Consider the following 20,990-nt stretch of genomic DNA (forward strand, 5'->3'; position numbering starts at 1 on the left):
ATTCAAATTTTCCGACGGGCACCCCAGGGATCTTGCACCCATGTGACATAATCAACAGCAATCATGGTGAAAGATTTAAAAAAAAAAAAATGAGACACAACATGCAATTGCAATTTATCAACTTGTTCTACGTACTGTATTTGTCTCGCATACTACCAGAGTACTCCACAATGGGCCAGCTTGGGGACAGAGGAAAATGGCCGTTGTAGAGAAAGGGCCGTTAAAGAGAGGAAGGGCTGTAATTGGGGCGAAGTCAAGATTTTTCAAAGGGGGTCACATTGTGTCAAAGTGAGGGTACTCACCAGATTGTCATGTCCTCCCCCCCCCCCCGCACCCCCCAAGCTACGCCCCTATGTAATATGGCACCTGTTTTTTGGAGGATACAAAATTTCTATATTTAAAAAAATGCGTACTTTAGGACCTAACAAAATCAAAATATATCAATAAAACAGAAACCAAACAGCAACAGAGACCTACGACGTGTGGTAAGGATGAAGTTGGTGACCTTTTACAATATAACATTGGGTTTTGTAAACACCATTCTTAACTGGCCGTTGTCGAGAGGTTATTTTGGCAGTCGGGGTGCCCTTTGGTTGCCGTTGTAGAGAGGTGACCGACGTAGAGAAGTTACAGTAAGAGTGAAGGTATGGACCGTCCGGGTGGGACGGGAAAAGGTGGCCGTTGTGGAGAGGTGGCTGGTATAGTGGAGGTTCGACCGTGTGATTCTGTAGCCGCAAGGGTGGGCCTTTCCACCAATATCGGGATATTTTCTGGGATATTTAGAAGTTTCGGAGTATCTAGAAAATATTAAGATATTTAGAAAACTTAGGGATATTTAGAAATATTCATAAGCTTTCATAGTTTTTTTGCCTTAGTCCTGCGTTTTCTTTGTTATTTTACTGAAACAACACTCTAAAAACAATCAAGTTCAGCGATTTTCCACACGAAAATGCATTCCATATCACTAACAGCGCTCAGCTAAAACAGCAATTGAATTTCCAAAATGACGGACGTTGGTACCATCAAAGTGCTTGAACCTTCTTCCTCGACATGTTCCGCTACTGCAAGAAAATTTTGAAAATTTTGGCCCATGTGATTTTTTAAAAAGATCTTGTATTTTTATGACAAAAATAAGACTGATATTCAGAGGGTTTTTCGAGAAAGTTAGAACATTTTTGTGACATTTAGAAGGGATTTATTGAGAATTTCTATCCAGGCGATTTTACGTGATATTTGTGGAAAGGCGAACGCACGAGTGTCTTTTCTTTGAATTTGATATGTGACACTAAGTGACGGAGTCGCGACAAGTCAAGACTAACAATTTCACACTGTTTTTGTTTCAAATTCCTCGAGAACTAACATCGTAACCACCCTTGATCAACAGTGACAAACGCAAATCAAAGCCAAAATTATTTTGAAATTCGCGTATTAGATTATAACTGTTTTGCAGATGTTAAAATAATGCAGGAAAATATTCATATTTTGAGTTGATCTGACTTACACCGACGTTTTTCACCCAAACATGGCGTCGAGTGGTTTCGCGCCCAGATTGCGCAATTTGTTGATATCCCAGACTGCCTCTGGGACAGCAGTGCAAGTTGAGCAAGAAAACATGGAGGATTTGTCCGTAGAAGTTTGCGGCAAAAATGGGGCTTATTACAAGGTGAAGACCACGAAATTTATAGATAATTCAGGAAATGCTTAGGTACTTATTGAACAATTATTTCCCAGGGTTATGTGAGGAACATTCATCAAGACCAAGTCACGATCGCTCTTCAACACGAGTACGTAAGCAAGAATTTTGGTTGTGGCGCGAGATTTTTCATCTGTATACATTGTTTACCTTGTTGCAATGCTCGCTTACAAATGCTTTACGTATTGGTTCCTCACAGATTGAATAACTGCAGGAGGGTTGCTTATGAAGAAGTTCGTCTGCCTCCATCTACGAACCAAAGATGTGATTTATATGTGGACGATGAAGTAGAGGTGAGGCTATTTGGGAAAACCTGTTTGGTTACCGAGCAGAGCCAGGCCATGTGATCGAATGGCGAAAAAGGTCACTCGGCTGTGAAAGGCTTTGATTGTTTTCAATCAGATAATGTCTGTATCAGTGGCGTTGGTTGCTAGCATCTTTAATTATCTTATGACCTACATGGGATATTTTTGCCATTTTTCTCGCTAGTTTTCGTCAATAACTTTGCGGGATTGTGCAATAACAAGTTGCGTAAAGGTTGGCACCTTTCTGGTGCTGTTTACTACGAGATGTCCACGTGCGAACTTTAATATCGGGTCAAACTGTTAATTGGATTTGCGGTTCGTGTGATCAGATGGGGAATTTTCAGCTGTGGGAATCTATTTGTGTGAATGTCGATCTTTTTGTCATGTTAGTAAATGGCTAGCACCATTGGGAAGTGAAGTTAAATATCTCCTACACTATTTTAAAACATCGCTGCATGTACGGGAAGGTATGAATTCCCCATAGGATGTCCAGGCCTGTATAAAGACAGCCCCTGGAGGATAATGTATTTGCTTTTGGTTTGACTAAAAACAAAAATTATACGACTTTATGAAGCAACGCTTGGCTTAGTTTTTGTTGCAAAGGCATTTTTAGTGGAGTTGTTATCTACAGGGGGTTGTGGGCTAGATTGGTACTATACTCCACTAACAATCAAGCCATCTTTGGAGTATGTTACTTTCATGATACTGAAATTAGCTTGACTGCAGTTGTGATGAGTACAATGACTGTCAAACACGGGTTGGCTACAATTCTGTTGTTAATAACAATACTGATGCAATTTAAAACAATTACCCGTTCTAGTAAAGGTGACCATTAACACACCCCTTGGCCTGGTCACCCAGTAGTATAAATAAGTATTGGTGTGCTGGAACTTGAGAAATTGCTGAGTAATAACCTGGGTTAGACTGCAACCACGTGCAACTCTTGGACAGGCTGGCCACATTAGACATGTCCCCCCTCTTGGGACCCTGCTTCAATGTGATCTACATTTCAGGATTAACTTCAAAGCTCTAAGGGGGATGAGTTGGGGTCAGAACGAGAATTCTTTGTTTATTCCTCTAATGCCAGTATGTTGTACAAGAAAAATTCAATTTGGGGAAGAGTATCTCTACTAGTTTGGAGTTGATTTCGCATCCCATCCAGGGGGGAGTAGAGATACATATACTTGCCTTGTGTGAGGTGGAGGGTGATAGCAGTGATCTGTATTCATTCTTGAGCATGATTGGTACCACTTTGTTGTAGTGGGAGTTAATAATCTACTCAAGATTATATACCTTTCAACTTTCTTTGAGTCAAGGGTGTGAAAGTTTATTGTGGTAGTACCACATGTAGGATATTTGAAGATGACCTGATCATATACAAAGCTGTTTTGAGATCTTAGAGGATGTCCAGAAGGTGTTTCAAACATTTCCTAGTTCCAGTCCCAGGGTGTGTTTTGCTAAGTGAAACACCTATGCCGGAACTTTTCCCTTGCAAATCTTTAAGAGCGAACGTGTGGGATCATTCGGGACAGTGCCTGGTCCAATGCTTTGGAGACACTGACTTTGGATCGATCTGATTGGTTGATCTTAGTTGCTGCCCCCCTGAACTAACTTTATTGTGTAGTTAATAATAAAATTGAGGTCTGGAATAAGGTAACCTTAAAAATGTACTGGACTAGCATCCCATTACGGGGGAGTAGAAACACTTCTTGTCACACCATGATACAATTGTGGTACTGATGAATCATATGATATTCTGACACCTACGACAACAATGGACTCTGTTGTTGCCTTTTCATTAGCCCTTGTCAGCATCCACAAAGTTAATTTGTTGTGTATGTTCATCAACTGAAGGTGTTCACAAGAGACAGTGATGGCGAACCGTGTGGATGGTGGCTGGCAAGAATTGTACACAAAAAGGGAGAGGTATTTGAAAACATTTTGTGTTGAATTTTTAGACGTAATCAACACAATTTTGGCAAGGCTATAAATTAATATAAGTCCTGGGACATGTTCATGTAATCAAGCAAGGATAATGACACATTGCCACCCCCCCCCCCCCCATCCCCAAATTAAACTTTGGGCAGAGGTTTACCATATTCCTTTGTCCTGGTGGAAGGCTTCGCCCTGTGTCTGAGGTTGTAGCTTTGAACTAAAATTTTAGCCTTTCAAATTTATTTATCAGTGTTTGGTTATTCTTTTATTCTGTTTGGGGTCAGAATACACCTGCAAGGTCACAGAGAACCATATCCCACTTTAAATAACAAATTAAAGTTTCTATTATTACTACTAATAATAATAACAATTGTGTGGTTCCAGAAAATATCCATACCCCCACCCCTCCGGAATTTCCAATTCCCTCCATGGTGGGGGTACGGGGGTTGGATGGTCGATTTAGTTTCCAGATGCTCTGCGATTCGATACAGATTCAAGTATTGATCTACCTGTTTAAAAATCCTTTCTTACCTGCGAAGTAGATCTAGCCTGATCTTTCACATGAAAAAATAGTAGCTTGAGTACTTGTATTTGAATTGCATTATATTTGAAATATATTTTCCTTCTTCAAAAAGCACTTTGGAAGCTAACAAATGCAAAGAACGTGCCGTTGCGTGGAAATGGCTGCTGTTACTTGTTACCAGTCTAAATGAGGTCACCTTGTGGACCCTAAAGCATTGGTGACTAGCCTGGTTTGTTTTCGCATCGGACTTCAAAGCTGTAGAGTGGCAGCAAATTTCTATCATAAAAATTAGTTTCTTTATAAAGGTAAAAAGAATGCTACCATTTCACAAACTTAAAAATCTCTTATTCTTGTTTATCTCTGTCTGTTTGTACATAAATTTTGCTGTAAAATTGGGTTTTGTCGTGGGTGTGTTAGCGATCATGTTCACGACAAAAGTATGGTGTCCATTTCATCCACACTCATCTTATCAGTCCTTCAATGGAAATTGTACCACAGTTACAAAGGGACTCAGTCATATAGGAAGGTAATTTGACAAGTTACCTTTTTTATCTATTTTCTGTTAAAGCAATAAATTTCTGCAAGTTTTCTTTGTGTGTATCTTCAGATGTTACGATCGATTGAGAATAAACAGCAGGGATGTGCAATGCAGACTGTTATTGCGTGAAAGAGATGACGACACATAAGCTAACTCAACGTTTAATCTCCATCTCGTGTGCTCCCTCTCTACATCCCATAAAACTCTAGACTGGTGTCTAATCCCCTAACAAAGACAGCTAAGTGCTTGGAGTATTTACTTCAACTTTAACACACTTTCTTGCCAAAACTATTTTTTCCAGAGGGTATGGGGGGTGTACATAATACTTGTAGAAATTCTGGAGGGGTGGGGTGGGGGGTTACTTTTGTGTTTAAAAATGGAAATTTCGGGGGAGGAGGGGGTTGGGGGCTTTCATGAAATTCCCTCCGTGGTGGGGGTATGGATATTTTCTGGAACTACACATTGTAATAACCTTATTTTGAGGGAAAACACATTAACGTCGTGTACTGACAAATCTATGGCCCTCACCTAAATTACAATTTAGTCGGCCATACAATAAATAAATTTAAAAAAATAGTCATGATATAATTATATTATTATATTGTTATTAAATTGTTATATTAGAGCAGTTTTCAATTGAGTGTCATAAAACCAAAATCAAAGTCAACACTCTAGCCAATTTCAAAGGGCACAGACAATACAGTGAACCAATCCAAACTCAAAGTAATTAAATGTGGCTGACGCAAAGCACAGGAAGGCATGTTCAAATGAGTCATGATTGGTTTTGGTTTTGGATTTACTTCTGATTGGATGAAAAAGCGGCGCTAGTTTTTTAAGCCAATCATGTAGCGTAGAGATATAAAACTAAAATTACTTTTTGACGCTCGATTGAAAACCGCTCTCTTAAATTTTCATATTATTGTTAAATTAGGATTCCTTTTATAGAGTTGAAAATCAAACTAATTTGAAATCATTTTGACCTAAAATACATTTTGGAGCAGTTTCCACTTGAGTGTCTAAAGTAATTGCTTTGGCTTTGCTTTGCTATGCCTTCTGATTAGCTTAAAAAAGGACTCTGCTACTCCAAATGTCATTTGATCAGAAGTAAAACCAAAACCAATTGTAACTTGCTTGCACATGTTTTCCTGCACTTTGAGTGAGCTTCATGTATTTGCTTGGTGTTTTGATTGGTTTAATGGATTATTTGTGTCTTTTGTAATTAGTCATAGTGATTAAAATTTGTTTTTGGTTTTGTGATAATCAATTGAAGACCACCGTACACTACAATAAAATTGTTGGAGCAATCTACCCCCATGATTAAAGTTCTAAAAAGGGAGTTTGAAACAGATCTAAAACACGTTAAAACTGAATTTTTGAGCGCCTTCTGCAGTCTTCTTCAGAGAAATGTACTCTGTAAGAGTCACGGAATGCAAATATGTAGCCAAGACATCATTGTTTGTTGCCCCTTGGGGAGGAAACCAGTGATGCATAAACCCTTGGGAAGAGTGCCCTTTCATTAACAGAGTTCTTGTCCAGGAATGAACATAATGACTCTAGAAAAAGCCTTTTATCCTTGTTTTTCACACCTGTTTCCAAAATGCTGGTATAATTACACTTCAACATACTGTATTTTCTGTATTTTGCTGTATTATACTGTACTACGTACACTACTTGTACAATGTACTGTATTTTCTTGATAAAGGTGATTCCACTTAAAAAGGAGTTATAATAAAAAATTTCTCAAACTTCATCCAGTTGGTAATCATGTTTATGTTTATCAGAAAAATGCAATTAACAATAGGGGTTACCATGCTCATTTTTGCACAACATGGATGGCCTTTATAGCAACTTTGCAACCGATGAGGTTGTCGTTAATTACTTAACCTAAGTCAGCAGAAAGGGACAGTAGAAATTCTAAGAAAAGCACTCATTGAATTAATTTATTAGAGAAGTTAAACAAAATAGACCCTGAACTCACATTTTAAACCATGTTAGTTATACAGGAGTTATGATTATACTACAAAGTTAAGAATTTTCTGCATGCTGCACATAGCCAGCACTACCTAATGGCATATTCTTTACAGCATTAAAATCAAAATATTTTTAAGTAGAATTTTAAACTTTTCTTCAAATCAAGATACATTGTAGATATCCTTGTGTAATTTAAATTCATACATTAAAAAGTGGTTGTCACCGTGCTTGTTTAAGAGGAAACGAGCATTATTTTATTTTGCTGTTGAGCTTAGCTTGAGGGAAATCTCTAACGTTTTCTATGCATATGCGCTCGTGTGCACGCGCTAATGATACGAAAATCATGGGCATTAGGGATACTGAGCATTCACCTTAAGTGCCCCAGTCATTTATTTCAAATTTGGCCTCTTTGTTCCAGCATTTATTTTTTTACTTTTGTTGTTTTTTTTTAGGCTGGAGTTAATTAGAATTATTATTCATTTTTGTGAAAGCTAAATATCTGATAATTATACCTAAGTTTATCATACCTCAAAGATGAAATCCTTGAGGGTCTAATTTACAAATCTACCTGGGACACCCAGTGTTTCATTGGGAAAATATGGAATGTATTAGTTATATAACAACTGAACAATTTCCTGAACTGTAAATTCTGTTTCTTTTAGTACTATGTTATTCAATATGCTGGATGGGATGCTACTTTTAATGAGATTGTCCCAAGAGAAAGAATTCGTCCAGCTAGTCACAAGTAAGTAAACCAAAACAACAACAACAACAACAACAACTAGCACTCTAAGTTATTGTTACTACAGTTCAACCGCTATTAAACGGCCACCCTTGGAGAAATGGATATTGGCTGCTTAATGGGGGCTGGCCATTTAACAGAGGTAAAAACAATAGAAAAGCCCTCATTGGGACTTTGGTTACTGGTTGCCTAATAGGGGTGGCCGTTTAATAGGTGGCCGTTCAATAGGGGTTCGACTGTATATTAGGCCTTAAATTTAGTAAGTGCTTCATGTATTATTGTGCGTGATTCATAACTTTTTGTTCATATAATTGAAGGGTTGAGTGCAAAACCATGCCATGATTTGGGTGAAAAAAAAATTTCGCAAAAGGGCTTGAATTTTTGCATGTGGTCTTCAATGTAATAGGAAAACGTGGTCCTGTATTTTTCCCGCTGGTTTTTGCTTTGTTTATGAAGACACCGCTAGGAAAACCAAGTGGTTTTTTTTCATATGCAATATCTCGAAAATGAAGCGAAGCTTAGTGGAAAAACTACAGGACATTGCTAAACATACCTAAACAAAACTGCATGCAAATTTTGGAGCATTTTCAACAAAGTTCACTTTTGATTAAAATATCTAACCCCCTTTTCCCGCCAAGGCCTTCAAATAAACGAAGCTGAGCCTTTCTTATGATAAACAGAGCCGATCCTTTGTTATAATAGCCAAGCCAAGCCTTTGTTATAAGTCGAAGTCTTGCCTCAGTTTATCATAACTAAGGATCGGCCTGCTGCGGCTGCAAGGACTTTGATTTCACTTAGAAAGCACCAAAATGTCAATTTCACGCAACGTATAATCTCAAAAATGTTGATTTTAGGTCAAAAAAGGTTTATATGTTGATTTCACGTTAACGCTTGACGGCAAGGATGTTAATTTCACTTAGAAAACAGCAAAATGGTAATTTCACGCAACTTATAAGCTCAGTGATGTTGATTTCAGGTCTAAATAGGTTAAAATGTTGATTTCAGGTTAATGCATGACGGCAAGGATGTTGGTTTCACTTAGAAACCAGCAAAATGTCAATTTCACGTAGCGCATAAGCTCAATGATGTTGATTTCAGGTCTAAATAGGTTAAAAATATTGATTTCAGGTGAACGCATGACGGCAAGGATGTTGGTTTCACTTAGAAACCAGCAAAATGTCAATTTCACGCAGCGTATAAGCTCAATGATGTTGATTTCAGGTCTAAATAGGTTAAAATGTTGATTCACGTTAACGCTTGACGGCAAGGATGTTAATTTCACTGAGAGAACAGCAAAATGGTAATTTCACGCAATTTATAAGCTCAATGATGTTGATTTCAAGTCTAAATAGGTTAAAATGTTGATTTGACGTTAACCCGTGACAGTAAGGATGTTGATTTCACTTAGAAAACAGCAAAATGGCAGGAGCCTATGATGGGCTCCTGAAAATGGTAATTTCACGCAACGTATAAGCTCAAAAATGTTGATTTCAGGCCAAAAAAGGGGTAAATAAAAATAAAATAAAACAAATAAACATTTCAATAAGCACTTTTCCAAACACGGCAACGTCTTAAATGGCTAAAAAATCATGAGATAAATACATAGTTTTCGACAAATGCGATCATAGCTTTATGTCATGCACCGCCATAACTTCCAAGTTCAAAATGGGCTGGTACCTGTTATGCCTGATGAGGATAACAACTTTGGTGGCTGTTTAGTTTTGGATTTAAGAATTTGATGACTTCACGTGAAAACGCTTTATAAATAGGGCTGACAGATTGACAGATTAACCCTTCTGCGCAACGTACGGGTCTTCATACGTCTGCATGTCCGCTGATCCCAGAAGCTCAAAACACTACAAACCATGCCAATTTGAAATAAAATCAACGCAACCTGCATCACAGATCTATGTTACAATCGATCGCTACTTGTTGGCCATTATTATGTTTGAACAATCTAGTTACCAGTTCGAGAAACGTCCGCAGAACGTGATCGCAATGCATGGCGGGAAGGGTCTTTACACCTCATGTGTGGGAAAACATGGTGGTCAATACAAGACAAATTTTATAAGTCTAAAACCAGTTCTCGCTTTCCAAACTTTGACGCTGGCAACGCTTGGCAATTGGGCCACGACTCACCAGAGGGTATTTTTCTTGGGCAAGAACTGCTCTTGGACTTTGCTGCCTGGCTTGATCTGACTTTGAACACCGATAACACAATTACGGTATATCAGCTGCCTTCGAAGTTTCAGAACACATTTTGATTCTTTAAAACGTGCCGATGACTTACAGGTTTATCGAGGCTTTATGATGTCTCTCAACCACCAGGCAGGCATACAAGGTACTTTAAAACAATGCTTAAGATATTAGTTGACAGAGCTCTAATGTGGCACATCTCTTTTTTGTTCAATGTATTTCGTTTGACGCTTGATCGATTCACGTGTTGTGTTTACGTCACAATAACCAATGTAAACAATCTGTTCCCAGATTTCCGCTCTATATATGCTGTGATATTTGATTTTGGCTTCATACACTATAAACAGTCTGCCTGTTTGCTGTTCAACAAATAAACTCCTAAAGACACGGCTAGGAAAAGCCAAGTATTTTTGCATATGTTATAACTCGAAAACAAAGCAAAAACCAGTGATAAAAATACAGAGCCACGTTTTTCTATTACATTGAAGACCACATGCAAAACTTCAAGCCCTTTCGCGAAAATTTATTTTTTCGCCCAAATCGTCACTTAGCATGGTTTTGCACTCACCCCTTCAATTATATGATTATACTATTTTGTTTTGCAAATGCAGTGTGTCCATTAGGCAATTTTATAGTTGTCTGCTCAGTGACCATACCTTTAAATGGCAGCGAAGATGCAGGTGACCTTGTTTTGATACAGACCTCACTGCGTTTGTTGCATAAATCAAGTTGTTCTTATGCTAACTAGTTGGCATTTAAATGAGAAAAGCAGAGAGGTCTGTGTCAAAGCAAGGTCACCTTCAGTCTTGCTTTCATTCATAGGCCAGGTTACTGAGTACTCATCTGCAAAATGGCCAATTTAGATGGATTGTACTGTTGTTAATAGTAATGTTATTTTATTCATTGATAAATTATTGTTGATAATAAAATTATTTGCTGTTTTTTTTTCAGTGGGCCAATTTCCAGGAATATGTACCACAAGGTCATGATTGATGTGCCACAAGATTTGAGACAACTGTATGTAGGATACTGGTTCTATTCAGTTTACATCAATATGTGTAATAATTAATAACTGTTGCATAACCCAACAAGGACTTTAGGATACTGTACATACTGTAATATCACAACAATTTTGGGGTTTTAAAGTGGCATTACTGCCAATTTCCTTTCCTAACTCCTCTTGAAAACTGAATTACTAAGTAATCTTTCCAAATCTTTCTCCAAAACTTAAGAGAAACGAGTTAACATTGCCATTATGTGGACCACCTCCAGAATCTGTACACTAGTGGTTGATAGTGAACCATTGCTCAGCCATTGAGATGGCAGCATTTGCATTTGTAAACTAGTATAATTCTAGCCAAAAGGTGATACTTGCTGAGGCCAAAGGGAACAAACGGTCTTTGCCTTTACTCCCCCCCCCCCCCACCCCACACTATCCCCTACCTCCAACAACATGTTAATGTTGATCTATTCAACCTTGAGGGGGAGGGGATCGTAAATTGGACTAATGACTTAACACCTCACAATGTAACATGCCATTATGGCTGGTATTTTGTCAAGTGTCGTTAGGAATTTTGGGCAGAATTCTAGACATAGGTTGGAAAATGAAGGCTCAGAACTGTGTAAGATTTCTGGCTGTTGCCAGGTACAGTTTCTTAACAGTTGTTTAAGAAATGGAAAACATGTACCATGTTTCTATCAAGTTATAGAAACACTAGTGGAAGTTTGGGAGAACGAGAAATGCTGAAGGAACATGGGCCAACAAGCAAGTATTTCCACTGCTTTTTTTGAGTTCTCCCAAACTTCCACGCATGTTCTTATAACTTGGTAGAAACATGGAGAACATATTTTCTATTTCTTTTAGAAAACTGGGTGACGGAAAAAGAAAACAACTTGTTTACTTTGATCATCAAAATGTAAATTCTCTTTGCTCATGCCATCACTACGTCAACAGCTTGTGCTAGTTCTGTGTTTCTGTCAATTTATCGAAACATGATTTTAAACCAATCAGCATGTATATTTTCATATGGCTATTTTCTAACTATTAAATGTGGGTTGGAGAAGATTATGACATCATTACTTGTAACTTTTATTCATAGCTGTAAAGATGAAGGGACACATCGAGAATTCAAGAAACAATGTGGTGCATCCTGTGTTTATTATAATGATGAATTAGCTGTTCTTGTTGTGTTGGTGAGTGACTTCCTGACAATATTTGACTTAAATTAGGGATGGCACAGCCTTGCAAACTAGAACTTATCAGGCTCACTGCTTGTCACTGGATGTTCATTTGTGATTGTAATAAATTGAAAACAACTCACAGTACAGCCCTTACATCACAGGAGTAACATGTTGGGGTATAAGATGCACACATGGTTGCAAGGACACAGTTGCCTTCTCCCTCACATGCACACCCTCTTTGTTGTAACCTTTGTAACTCTTGCTAGTCAATTCCAGTCATAACAGTCAGGGAGACAAGACAGACAAGTCCCATTTCAGTAAATCTTTGTCGAAGCCTCCATAAGGTTGAAATGATATTTTTGGCATATATGAGTTTGTTCTTCCGGGGTTTAATGACCACAAATTGGAAGTTTTTCTGCGGTTGAAAAATTTTACGACCAGTGTTTTTTTTAAAGCTAGAGCATGCCCTGTAAGTCAGAGGGTGCAAACCTTTGGGTTGATCTGGGTCGGGATCAGTAATTCAAGGTCACTCGGATCATAGTGCATCAAAGGAAGTGATGATTCTGTGACCAGAGTGGATTCATTGGTTCCTTTGATGCACCATGATCTGAGTGATCTTGGGTCACTTATCCTGATCCAGATCATCCCATAGGAACACATCCTTACATCCTATGTTTTCTTTAGTCTCGTTCTGAACGTCCAGTGAAGTGTGCAGCCATGCTTAGTGAGATTCATTTCAGAAGTCTCAGAACAAAGATGTTGTTACAGTCCTGGACAGATGAGACAGCAAGACAGCTAGAGGTATGCTTTTACTGTCATAAATTGAGCAGTTTTGATGATTAACAACAGTTCGTATAGTGTGATCGTCCGGGTGAGTGTAGTTCTGAAAAGAACTGTTGTTAGTGACTGACGTTTCGACAACCTGAGCGGAAATCATCTTCAGAGTCAAGTGAATAGCGTTTGTCAGTCGATGATGTTTAAGTCTGGTCCGTTGAACGTGATTGGTCAGTATAGCCATGACGGTATTGGCTGAAAGACTCGTGTAAAGTTAACCTACAGTACAAACTATTTTCAACGACTGACTCTGGAAAGCTGGTACACTAACCTAGAACAAATGCCTCTTAACAGATGTCAACAACTACCGGCGCCTTACAAACGACTTATCCACGACGGAAACGAAACCGACAAACGGACTTCTAACAGACCGACTTAACAATACACGGACCAAAAACCGACCTATTTGACCAACAACAGACGGATCGAAACCCACCAATGACTGATGACAAACTTTACACGAGTCTTTCAGCCAATACCATCATGGCTATACTGACCAATCACGTTCAACGGACCAGACTTAAACATCATCGACTGACAAACGCTATTCACTTGACTCTGAAGATGATTTCCGCTCAGGTTGTCGAAACGTCAGTCACTAACAACAGTTCTTTTCAGAACTACACTCACCCGGACGATCACACTATACGAACTACTGATACTCCTGGGTTCAAACCATTTACTATGTGATTAACAATTTGATATCGTTCTTTGTGGAAACTGGCTTAATGTTAAACATGCGCTGAAAATTGGGGGGGGGGGGGGGGGAGCTTGGGCGTTTGATACAGAGCTCCCCAGTTTTGGCTGGAACATACTATAATTACCCTTTAGCCATTGAATCATTCCTGCACTAATGGATAATCCTTTTAACAAAGGCAGGCACTGTACCATATTTATCAGACAGATGATAGAAGCCTTTGTATTGAATGAAGTTCCTTATTTTTTGTGGTGCCTGTTTTTTTCTCATCACTTCCCAGACGGCAAAGAAACAGATGGGTGTGGTGGACATGCTGACTTTGCCAGATCATCTGATGGGTCTTGCCATTGGTGCTCAGGGTGCCAATATACAACAGGCCAGAAGACTGGCTGGAATTATCTCTATTGAAGTTGATGAGGAAAACTGTACGTTCCATATTTGCGGAGATGTGAGTACATGTATGCCATAGAAGAATGTGGAGGTTCACGAATTATTTTTTTGTTATTTATTTTTTGTACATATAAGTGAAAGATCTTGGAAAGAAAAGCTTTCTAGTCAAGGTTTATAGGGATTTAAATGTGATTTTAAGGAGTCTTCAACAAAGAGCACCAGTCTTATCTTTGCAGTCAGTGGGGTTTAGATATGCACATGTATGCACCAGGATTCCAAGTGCTCTTCACGAAAGTGCGTTGTATCAGAGTGAGCATTTTATTGGGCGTGGGATCTCTTCTCATAGGCTGGTCCTCCACTTCCCTCTCACTCGTTCCACTGTTTTATCAGTATGATAAGTTGTTGTTGTCCCCGTCTGCGTGGGGGCTGGGTTGCCAGGATTTGCCAGCCGCAAGAGAATTCTTCCTCTAGGAGATGGCTGACAGTAGTGGACGCTCCTGGACATTTCACACAGCCAAGCTCGATTTAGCTGTGCAGTTGTTAACAAAGAAATGACTACCCTACAAGAGGTCCATCTTTCTTTTTCTTGGGGGGGGAGGAGGTGGTGGGGAATGGTTGGGGGGGGGCTAGTAGAGTGGGGAGGTTGATAGCTCGTGTTAACCTGGTTGTGTTTATGTTTAGAGTGAAGCAACTGTTAAGGAAGCCAGAAGGTTATTGGAGTTTGCAGAAGAAACTGTTTATGTGCCCAGACCGCTTGTAGGTAAGGTTGGGAATGTCGAAACCCTGACTTGCGTTAACGTTCAGTAAAATTGAGTGTTTTACAAGAGAGTCTTTATCTAGATATCTTTCCCTCAGATAAAAAAGGGCCAATGTTTCCACATTGTCTTTAGATAGATAGACACCTTCACTTAAAAGTAAATATCTAAAGTTAAAATTTTCAGGGTTGTCCCTTCAGGGAGCTTGCAAAGCATCTCTGCTGTCAATAGGAGCCATGAAGCTTTTACCTAACATAGATTACACAATAATAAGATATATACAAAAATAAAAACATAAATATAAGAAAGCACATTACAAAAACTATCAAAAGCCTATAACTACCATAGTAATACCTTGAAATTTATGTACAATTTATGGTTTGTTGTCTTTGATTAATCAATGATCACTGGAACAGTTGGAACAACGCAACACAACGCAACGCAATGCAACGGGATTGTGGTCCTAGATGCCAGAAATTCAGATTGCCAGAAACCAAGGTTTAGGATAATTCCGGTTCTCAGTTTTTGGGATTTTGGATTACCAGGTTCCTAGGTTTCCGGCATTCTGGCCATTAGGACAACCCAAACGATACGAAACGTAACGCAACCCAGTTCCAGATTTCCAAACAACGAGGAGAGATTTGAAAAAAAGACGTGTAGGGAAGTACTTTGGTCAAACCTCAAGGTGTTAGGAAATGTGGTTTAACACTGTTTGGAATCTTTGACATATCTTCTGGGGTGAAACTTAGAGTGAAACTAAAACGGAGAGATAAAACTGAAAGAATCTATACTAATCAAGAAGAGATATCCCAACACCGTCACGGTCATGAATAACTTTGAAAGACTTGCATGGATTATTATTTCATGTTACAGGCAAAGTTATAGGAAAGAGTGGTCGTATTATACAGGATATTGTGGATCGCTCAGGCGTTACCCGTGTCAAGATTGAACCACCAGAGGAAAGATCGTCCATGGAAGAAAAAGCTTCTAAGGTATCTTTAACCCCTGGTTTGGTTTTGTTTGTTTTCTTGTGCGATGTTGGCCGAAAACTGGAGCTTATCGAGATCTTGTGGCAGCTCTCGTCAATGAGTGTGTTTCAACCAAATCCAGCCAATCACAAGAAACTGAAGGATTCGAACAAACCAATCAAGAAGCAAAAATTGCGATATTGAGCGTGGGTGACAAGCGCGGGCAAACGTGAAGTGTGTGACAAGTGAGAGAAAACATGCAATGGGTGATAAGCGCGGGAAAACTTCTAAACTGATACCGAAGTGCGATGACGAGCGCGAAAATCATCATGATTTAAACTTTTTTAAAATTTTTTTCTGTTTTTAGAAAGAAGTTTCATTCCTGTTCGTTGGAACAAAAGAATGCATCGCTAATGCACGAATGATGTTGGACTACCATTTGTCACATCTTAAGGTACATATATCTTTTTGATTGAGCTATTGGATGTGTTTATGGAGGGCATTAGGCCAATCACAAGGACACAGACAATCCAATGAACCAATCAAAACTCGAAGTAAAATACATTTAGCTGACGCAAAAGGGGGGGGGGGGTGGGGGGGGGACGTGTGCGAGAGAATCAAGATTGGTTTTAGTTTTACTTCTGATTGGATGGCAAAGTGGCGCAATTTTTTTTAGCCAATGGTGTAGCGTGGTAACGCAAAACCAAGTAACTCTCGTCATGCAAATGAAAACCGCTTTATACCGGTGCCTCCCGTTCTAGTGGTTTTCCAGACCTCTCGGCCGATCAAGTAGCCACACTCTGAGGTGGCGTTTATCAACTCGTTATTACTCCGATGTTTCCGTCATTTCCAGATGAAAATTTTCTTTGTAAAGTGAAGATTATATGAGTGTCTCTTCGCTGTGTTTTGCAGCCTCAAAGGTGATGTCATCAAACGCTTCTGCGAGAGTCGAACAGCCCTGTCTGCTACAGGTAGATGGCGGCTGAAAATTGGCAAAGATTGTGATGTAAAATGCGCGCCTTGCATACGGTGACTGCGTCCGCAGTAAGGCGGCAGTCAAAACCGTGCTGTTCTACCGAAACCACGCGTTAAAAGTCTTTTTCTTCGGAGACAATCCTAAAGTTTCTTTGGCCTCCTCTAATACTTAACTTGGGAATTCTTGGTTTAATTTGACGCGAGACAAGATCTTTTGTTCAGAATAACATAACTATTTTCCTACCTGGCGACACGCCAGGAATAGGCCCTTTGCACGATCCTGTCACATGGTACAGAATTAATTATGCTGGGACGCAAGTTACACAGTAGGACTTTCAAAACAAAAGAAAGTCGCGCTGGACTGATGTGAGTTCGTTTGTTTTGGAAATCCCACGGTGTAACTTGCGTCCCAGCTTAATTAATTTCGTACCATGTGACCGGATCGTGCAATGCGCCTTTTACGAGTGAGTTGCTGGACGCCGGCAACCCATTTTTGGCGCCAAATTAGAAGCTTGGAGGCACAACCTGGTATGGTTTTTGGAATTGCAAATCCCATTTCGTGAATATCTAATGCCGTCTCCTGTGGGAAAAGTGGCCTAAATGCCATGCTTTTCTTCTTAGCATACGTTGACGCCAGGACAGTACAGTTTTTCCCGCCTGCTGAATCTTGATTGGTCAATTTAAATTTCAGGCGCGCCAGCCTGATGTAAGGCGCTAGTTAAACAATAATCTAATTATGTTGCAGGACGTGGAACTGATGAAAAAAGAGAAAGAAAGCCTTGATCAACAGCTCCGAAGTATGGGCATCAACCCGCCCCAAGGCCCCGCGTACATACCCACACCGGCCGAGATGCGACCTGGGCCGAGTCTCTCATTTATTGGTCAGGACAACATGTTGAGCCTGCGTGACAGGTCGCTGACTTCGGAGAGTTTCGCCGGGGACTTGAGCGAAGGGATGTTCGTTAGCACGAAGGACGGCCCGAAAACCAAGCCGACTATACGAATAAGATCGAGCAGTGAATCCGAACCCCCCGAAAACAAATCTAACTCACAGCAGTCCTCTAAGGTGAGTTTATTGAAGTGAAGTTTACTTGTGGAGTAAGCATGGTCGATAGCATGGACTGGAGAAAACGTGATTGATGCATAGAGTAGAATCGTTGCTGACGTCATTGGTTACGTAATTTCCTCATACGACTTTGCGCAGAGAAGACTGTTAATTGTGCTGTGCCCTTTCAATATTCAGAACTAATGTTTTTGTAGCTCCATCGAAAACTGTATCGCTTATGCTAATGTGAACAAAGATTCTCCCATAATTTCTTGATGCTGAAGAGGAGGGGTACAATTTTTGGCCAATTTCAAGAATGGTCACATCTCTCGGTAACGGCTGAAAACTGTAGAGGAATTTGAAAGAAACACTGAAAAACCATATTAGAGAAGATTAACACAAATGGCAATGGAGTCAACTTGAAAACGTCTGCAAGTGTATCTCAATTTGTTTGAAAAATTCATATATCGCGCTACGAAATCATCTTTCTTTGTCTTGATTTTACCAAAAAAAGATTGGTACCTTGTAAATTTGACGTTTAGAACTCATACTTAACGAAAATAAACAGAATTATCTCAAATACAATGACCTAGCCCATTAAACGGCTCAATCTGCTTCGTGCTACCATCACGAGCTTCTGATTTTCATTTTCTCCGATGCGTTGAGAAGCATTTGTCGCACGTGTCTTCTAGGAAGCGGTCAGTGGTGAACCGACAACACCAGTGCAATTCTTCGTCCTACAGAATGAAAAGAATAGAAAAATATGCGAGCGTGTGATTTAAACCAGATCCAGTTCTCTCAAGGTGGTCAGGGCTAGCAGATGGTAAAACATCTTTTTTGCAATGTTTTGCAATGTTTTGAATGCCGTGTTTTGTATCAGAATTCTGGAAACCGGCGAGCGTCTACACCGACGTCAGAGCTGAAAGGGATCGTGGAGGAGGAGACTGAGGAGAGTGAGCAAGGCAGGAGTAAGCCTGGGGAGACAGTAAATGAGAAAGAGGAGATTGTAACATGTAAGGGTTAAAACGCAACCTTAATGTTTACATTTCAGACTTTCAACCGTAACAAATTAAACTAGCGCAAAGAACCTATTGGAACTCGGAGCAAAACAGGTAAACGGTGCCAAGCACGGGAACATATGTGCAACCGGTTTAAAGCGGTGGGAAGAAGTTGCTGGTTTAAAGCGCGGGAAAACAACAACCAGTGAAAAGAACGGGAAAACGTATGACCGGTGCAAAGCGCGGGAAGACAAGCGGCTGGTGAAAAGAACGGGAAAACGTATAACCAGTAGAAAGCGCGGGAAAACAAGCGACCAGTGAAAAGAGAACGCGTGAAAACGAGTTGTGACTGGTTTTCTATAGCTTGGCAGCTTTCGTTGATAAAAAGCAGTTTCCACGACTTCGTATTAATTACAGAACTTAGCAAACGAACCTCTCCCCCCCCCCCCCCCCCCCAAAAAAAAAAAAGAGAAAGAATTCTTTTATTCAGTAACATCTAACAGTAGTTAGATTTGGTAAGAAGTTTTGATATTTTCGTTTGAGGAAGTTTTGTAAATGACATTACTGTGGTTTGATTTTTTCCAGCCTCTTCTCCACCAAGAGAAGGAAAGACAAAGAAACCTTTGCCTTGGTTCACGGGAGGCAATCGACGAACGGACAGCGAAGGAAAAGATGACAGAAGAAACGAAGGACAACGGAAAAACAGCGACCACAACGACGCCAGGACAAACCAAAACAACGGTAATAGACAACATGGCCGACAGGACCACAGACAACGAACCGGAAGTAAAAATCAACAACAAAGACAACAATCACAGTCAGGTTACAGGCCCCGCGGAAACAGCGGCAACCAATTCCGACCGAGTAGCGGAAGTCTATCGGCCAACTGGAGAGAGCGGTCCCAAGCCCAACCTGAGGCGTCTACCAAAGACAAAGCGAAGGAGGCCGAGAGTAAAAGAGACAGTGAAAGGAATGCGGAACAGAAGGTTAACGTTTCTGTAGTAGAAGAACAAAAGGAGACGAAGGGAGAAGAGAAGGGGAAAGAAAATAGCGATGCGAAGAGCCCGGATGAGAAACCGAGCAGGCCTGTGACTGAGGAGAAGCCAGCTGATACAAACGCGGGGCATACTAAGAGTACGGAGGCGAAAGGGGAATCTGCGCAAGAGAACTGAACGCATACGGGAGTATTGAGCTCTGCTGATGTAGAAAATTGTACAGACAGATAGAAATTCTATCTACTAAATGATAACAACTAATTTATAAGTGAAAACAGATCTTGTTTATTCAATGTTACGCGCTACTAAAGCCGACCGCCGTGTCCTGCATGTGTTTTTGTTATTGTCAGAAAGCTCGTCTTTTGTCTCATTTCTGAAATCTTCCAGTGAACCACTTTGCACCTTAACGTCTACCTTGATTAATTTATTGTGACAACTTTTTGTTGGTTTTCCAAACCTTTCAGCCAATCAAAGCACAAACCATTGCACGTGTATCGTTTCTTTGACATCTCAGCCTCACAGACTAACTCTGCTTCTCGATTGGCTAAGGAATAGGCACGTAAGCACTCCATTGATGACCGTTTCCGGTGGCAATCGAACAGGTTGTCATTTAAACGTCTTGGTTAAGGACTTCACAAGGCTGTTAGTACTTTACTTTTCTTTCTTTTGCTTAAAGTTCATGTGTTTCTTCTGTCGCGTATAATTGAAAAGGAAAATGGCGGCCGGAAAGGACGCAAAGTTAAAATTGTAAGATCTGTAAAGTGATTTTAGATCTAATATTTTTATAAGTTGAAGCAAGTTAAGTCTATGCTCCAGAGGATTAAAAATATTGACATTCAAGTTTAAAGGTTTTGAAAACATTTCCTCGTGAAATACGGTAAAATACCAAGTTAAAGTCCTGGGCTTGTATAACTTCATAAGGGGTTTTGGGTGGGCTTATAAACAGGGGACTTATATCCGGGGGCTATATAAGCGGAAAACAAAAAAAATGTTTCGGAACGGCGAGATGAAACGTATCTGAGAAACGAATTAAAGCTAACATACCACTACATTTAAAGCTGTTACCCTATTATCACCTTATTAGCCTATAACCTTCGATTAAAAATTGTGGTGTTTGTAATGAAACGCAAAAGGATCGCACTCATACATTAGATGGACGGAAAAATACTCTTTGTTAGCAAGTAGAAGGGCTTATATCCGAGGGGGGCTTTAAACGTGGGATTTAACGGCAACGCACGTTTACTGTGGC

General features: G+C 39.9%; 1 protein-coding gene across 2 annotated transcripts; it reads left to right on the top strand.

Annotated features, from left to right (window-relative positions):
• The first annotated feature begins 1,507 nt into the window (after nucleotides 1–1,507).
• LOC110057960 (fragile X messenger ribonucleoprotein 1 homolog A-like) lies at nucleotides 1,508–20,588 on the top strand. Of its 2 annotated transcripts, XM_020764569.2 has the most exons (15): nucleotides 1,508–1,663; nucleotides 1,732–1,784; nucleotides 1,893–1,986; nucleotides 3,853–3,924; nucleotides 7,628–7,710; nucleotides 10,855–10,920; nucleotides 12,003–12,096; nucleotides 12,769–12,885; nucleotides 13,896–14,063; nucleotides 14,687–14,765; nucleotides 15,634–15,752; nucleotides 16,096–16,182; nucleotides 17,449–17,769; nucleotides 18,629–18,761; nucleotides 19,332–20,588. In XM_020764569.2, exons 1-15 carry the CDS (start codon nucleotides 1,523–1,525, stop codon nucleotides 19,916–19,918), a joined length of 2,214 nt encoding a protein of 737 aa, XP_020620228.2. In that variant the 5' UTR covers nucleotides 1,508–1,522; the 3' UTR covers nucleotides 19,919–20,588. The 2 variants fall into 2 exon arrangements, with proteins under 2 accessions (XP_020620228.2, XP_020620229.2); XM_020764570.2 differs by lacking the exon at nucleotides 18,629–18,761 and having other exon boundaries at nucleotides 19,332–19,770.
• The last annotated feature ends 402 nt before the right edge of the window (nucleotides 20,589–20,990 follow it).

This window comes from Orbicella faveolata, unplaced genomic scaffold, assembly GCF_042242905.1.
Source record: "Orbicella faveolata isolate gen_17 unplaced genomic scaffold, um_ofav_v1 contig_25, whole genome shotgun sequence".
NCBI lineage: Eukaryota > Metazoa > Cnidaria > Anthozoa > Scleractinia > Merulinidae > Orbicella > Orbicella faveolata.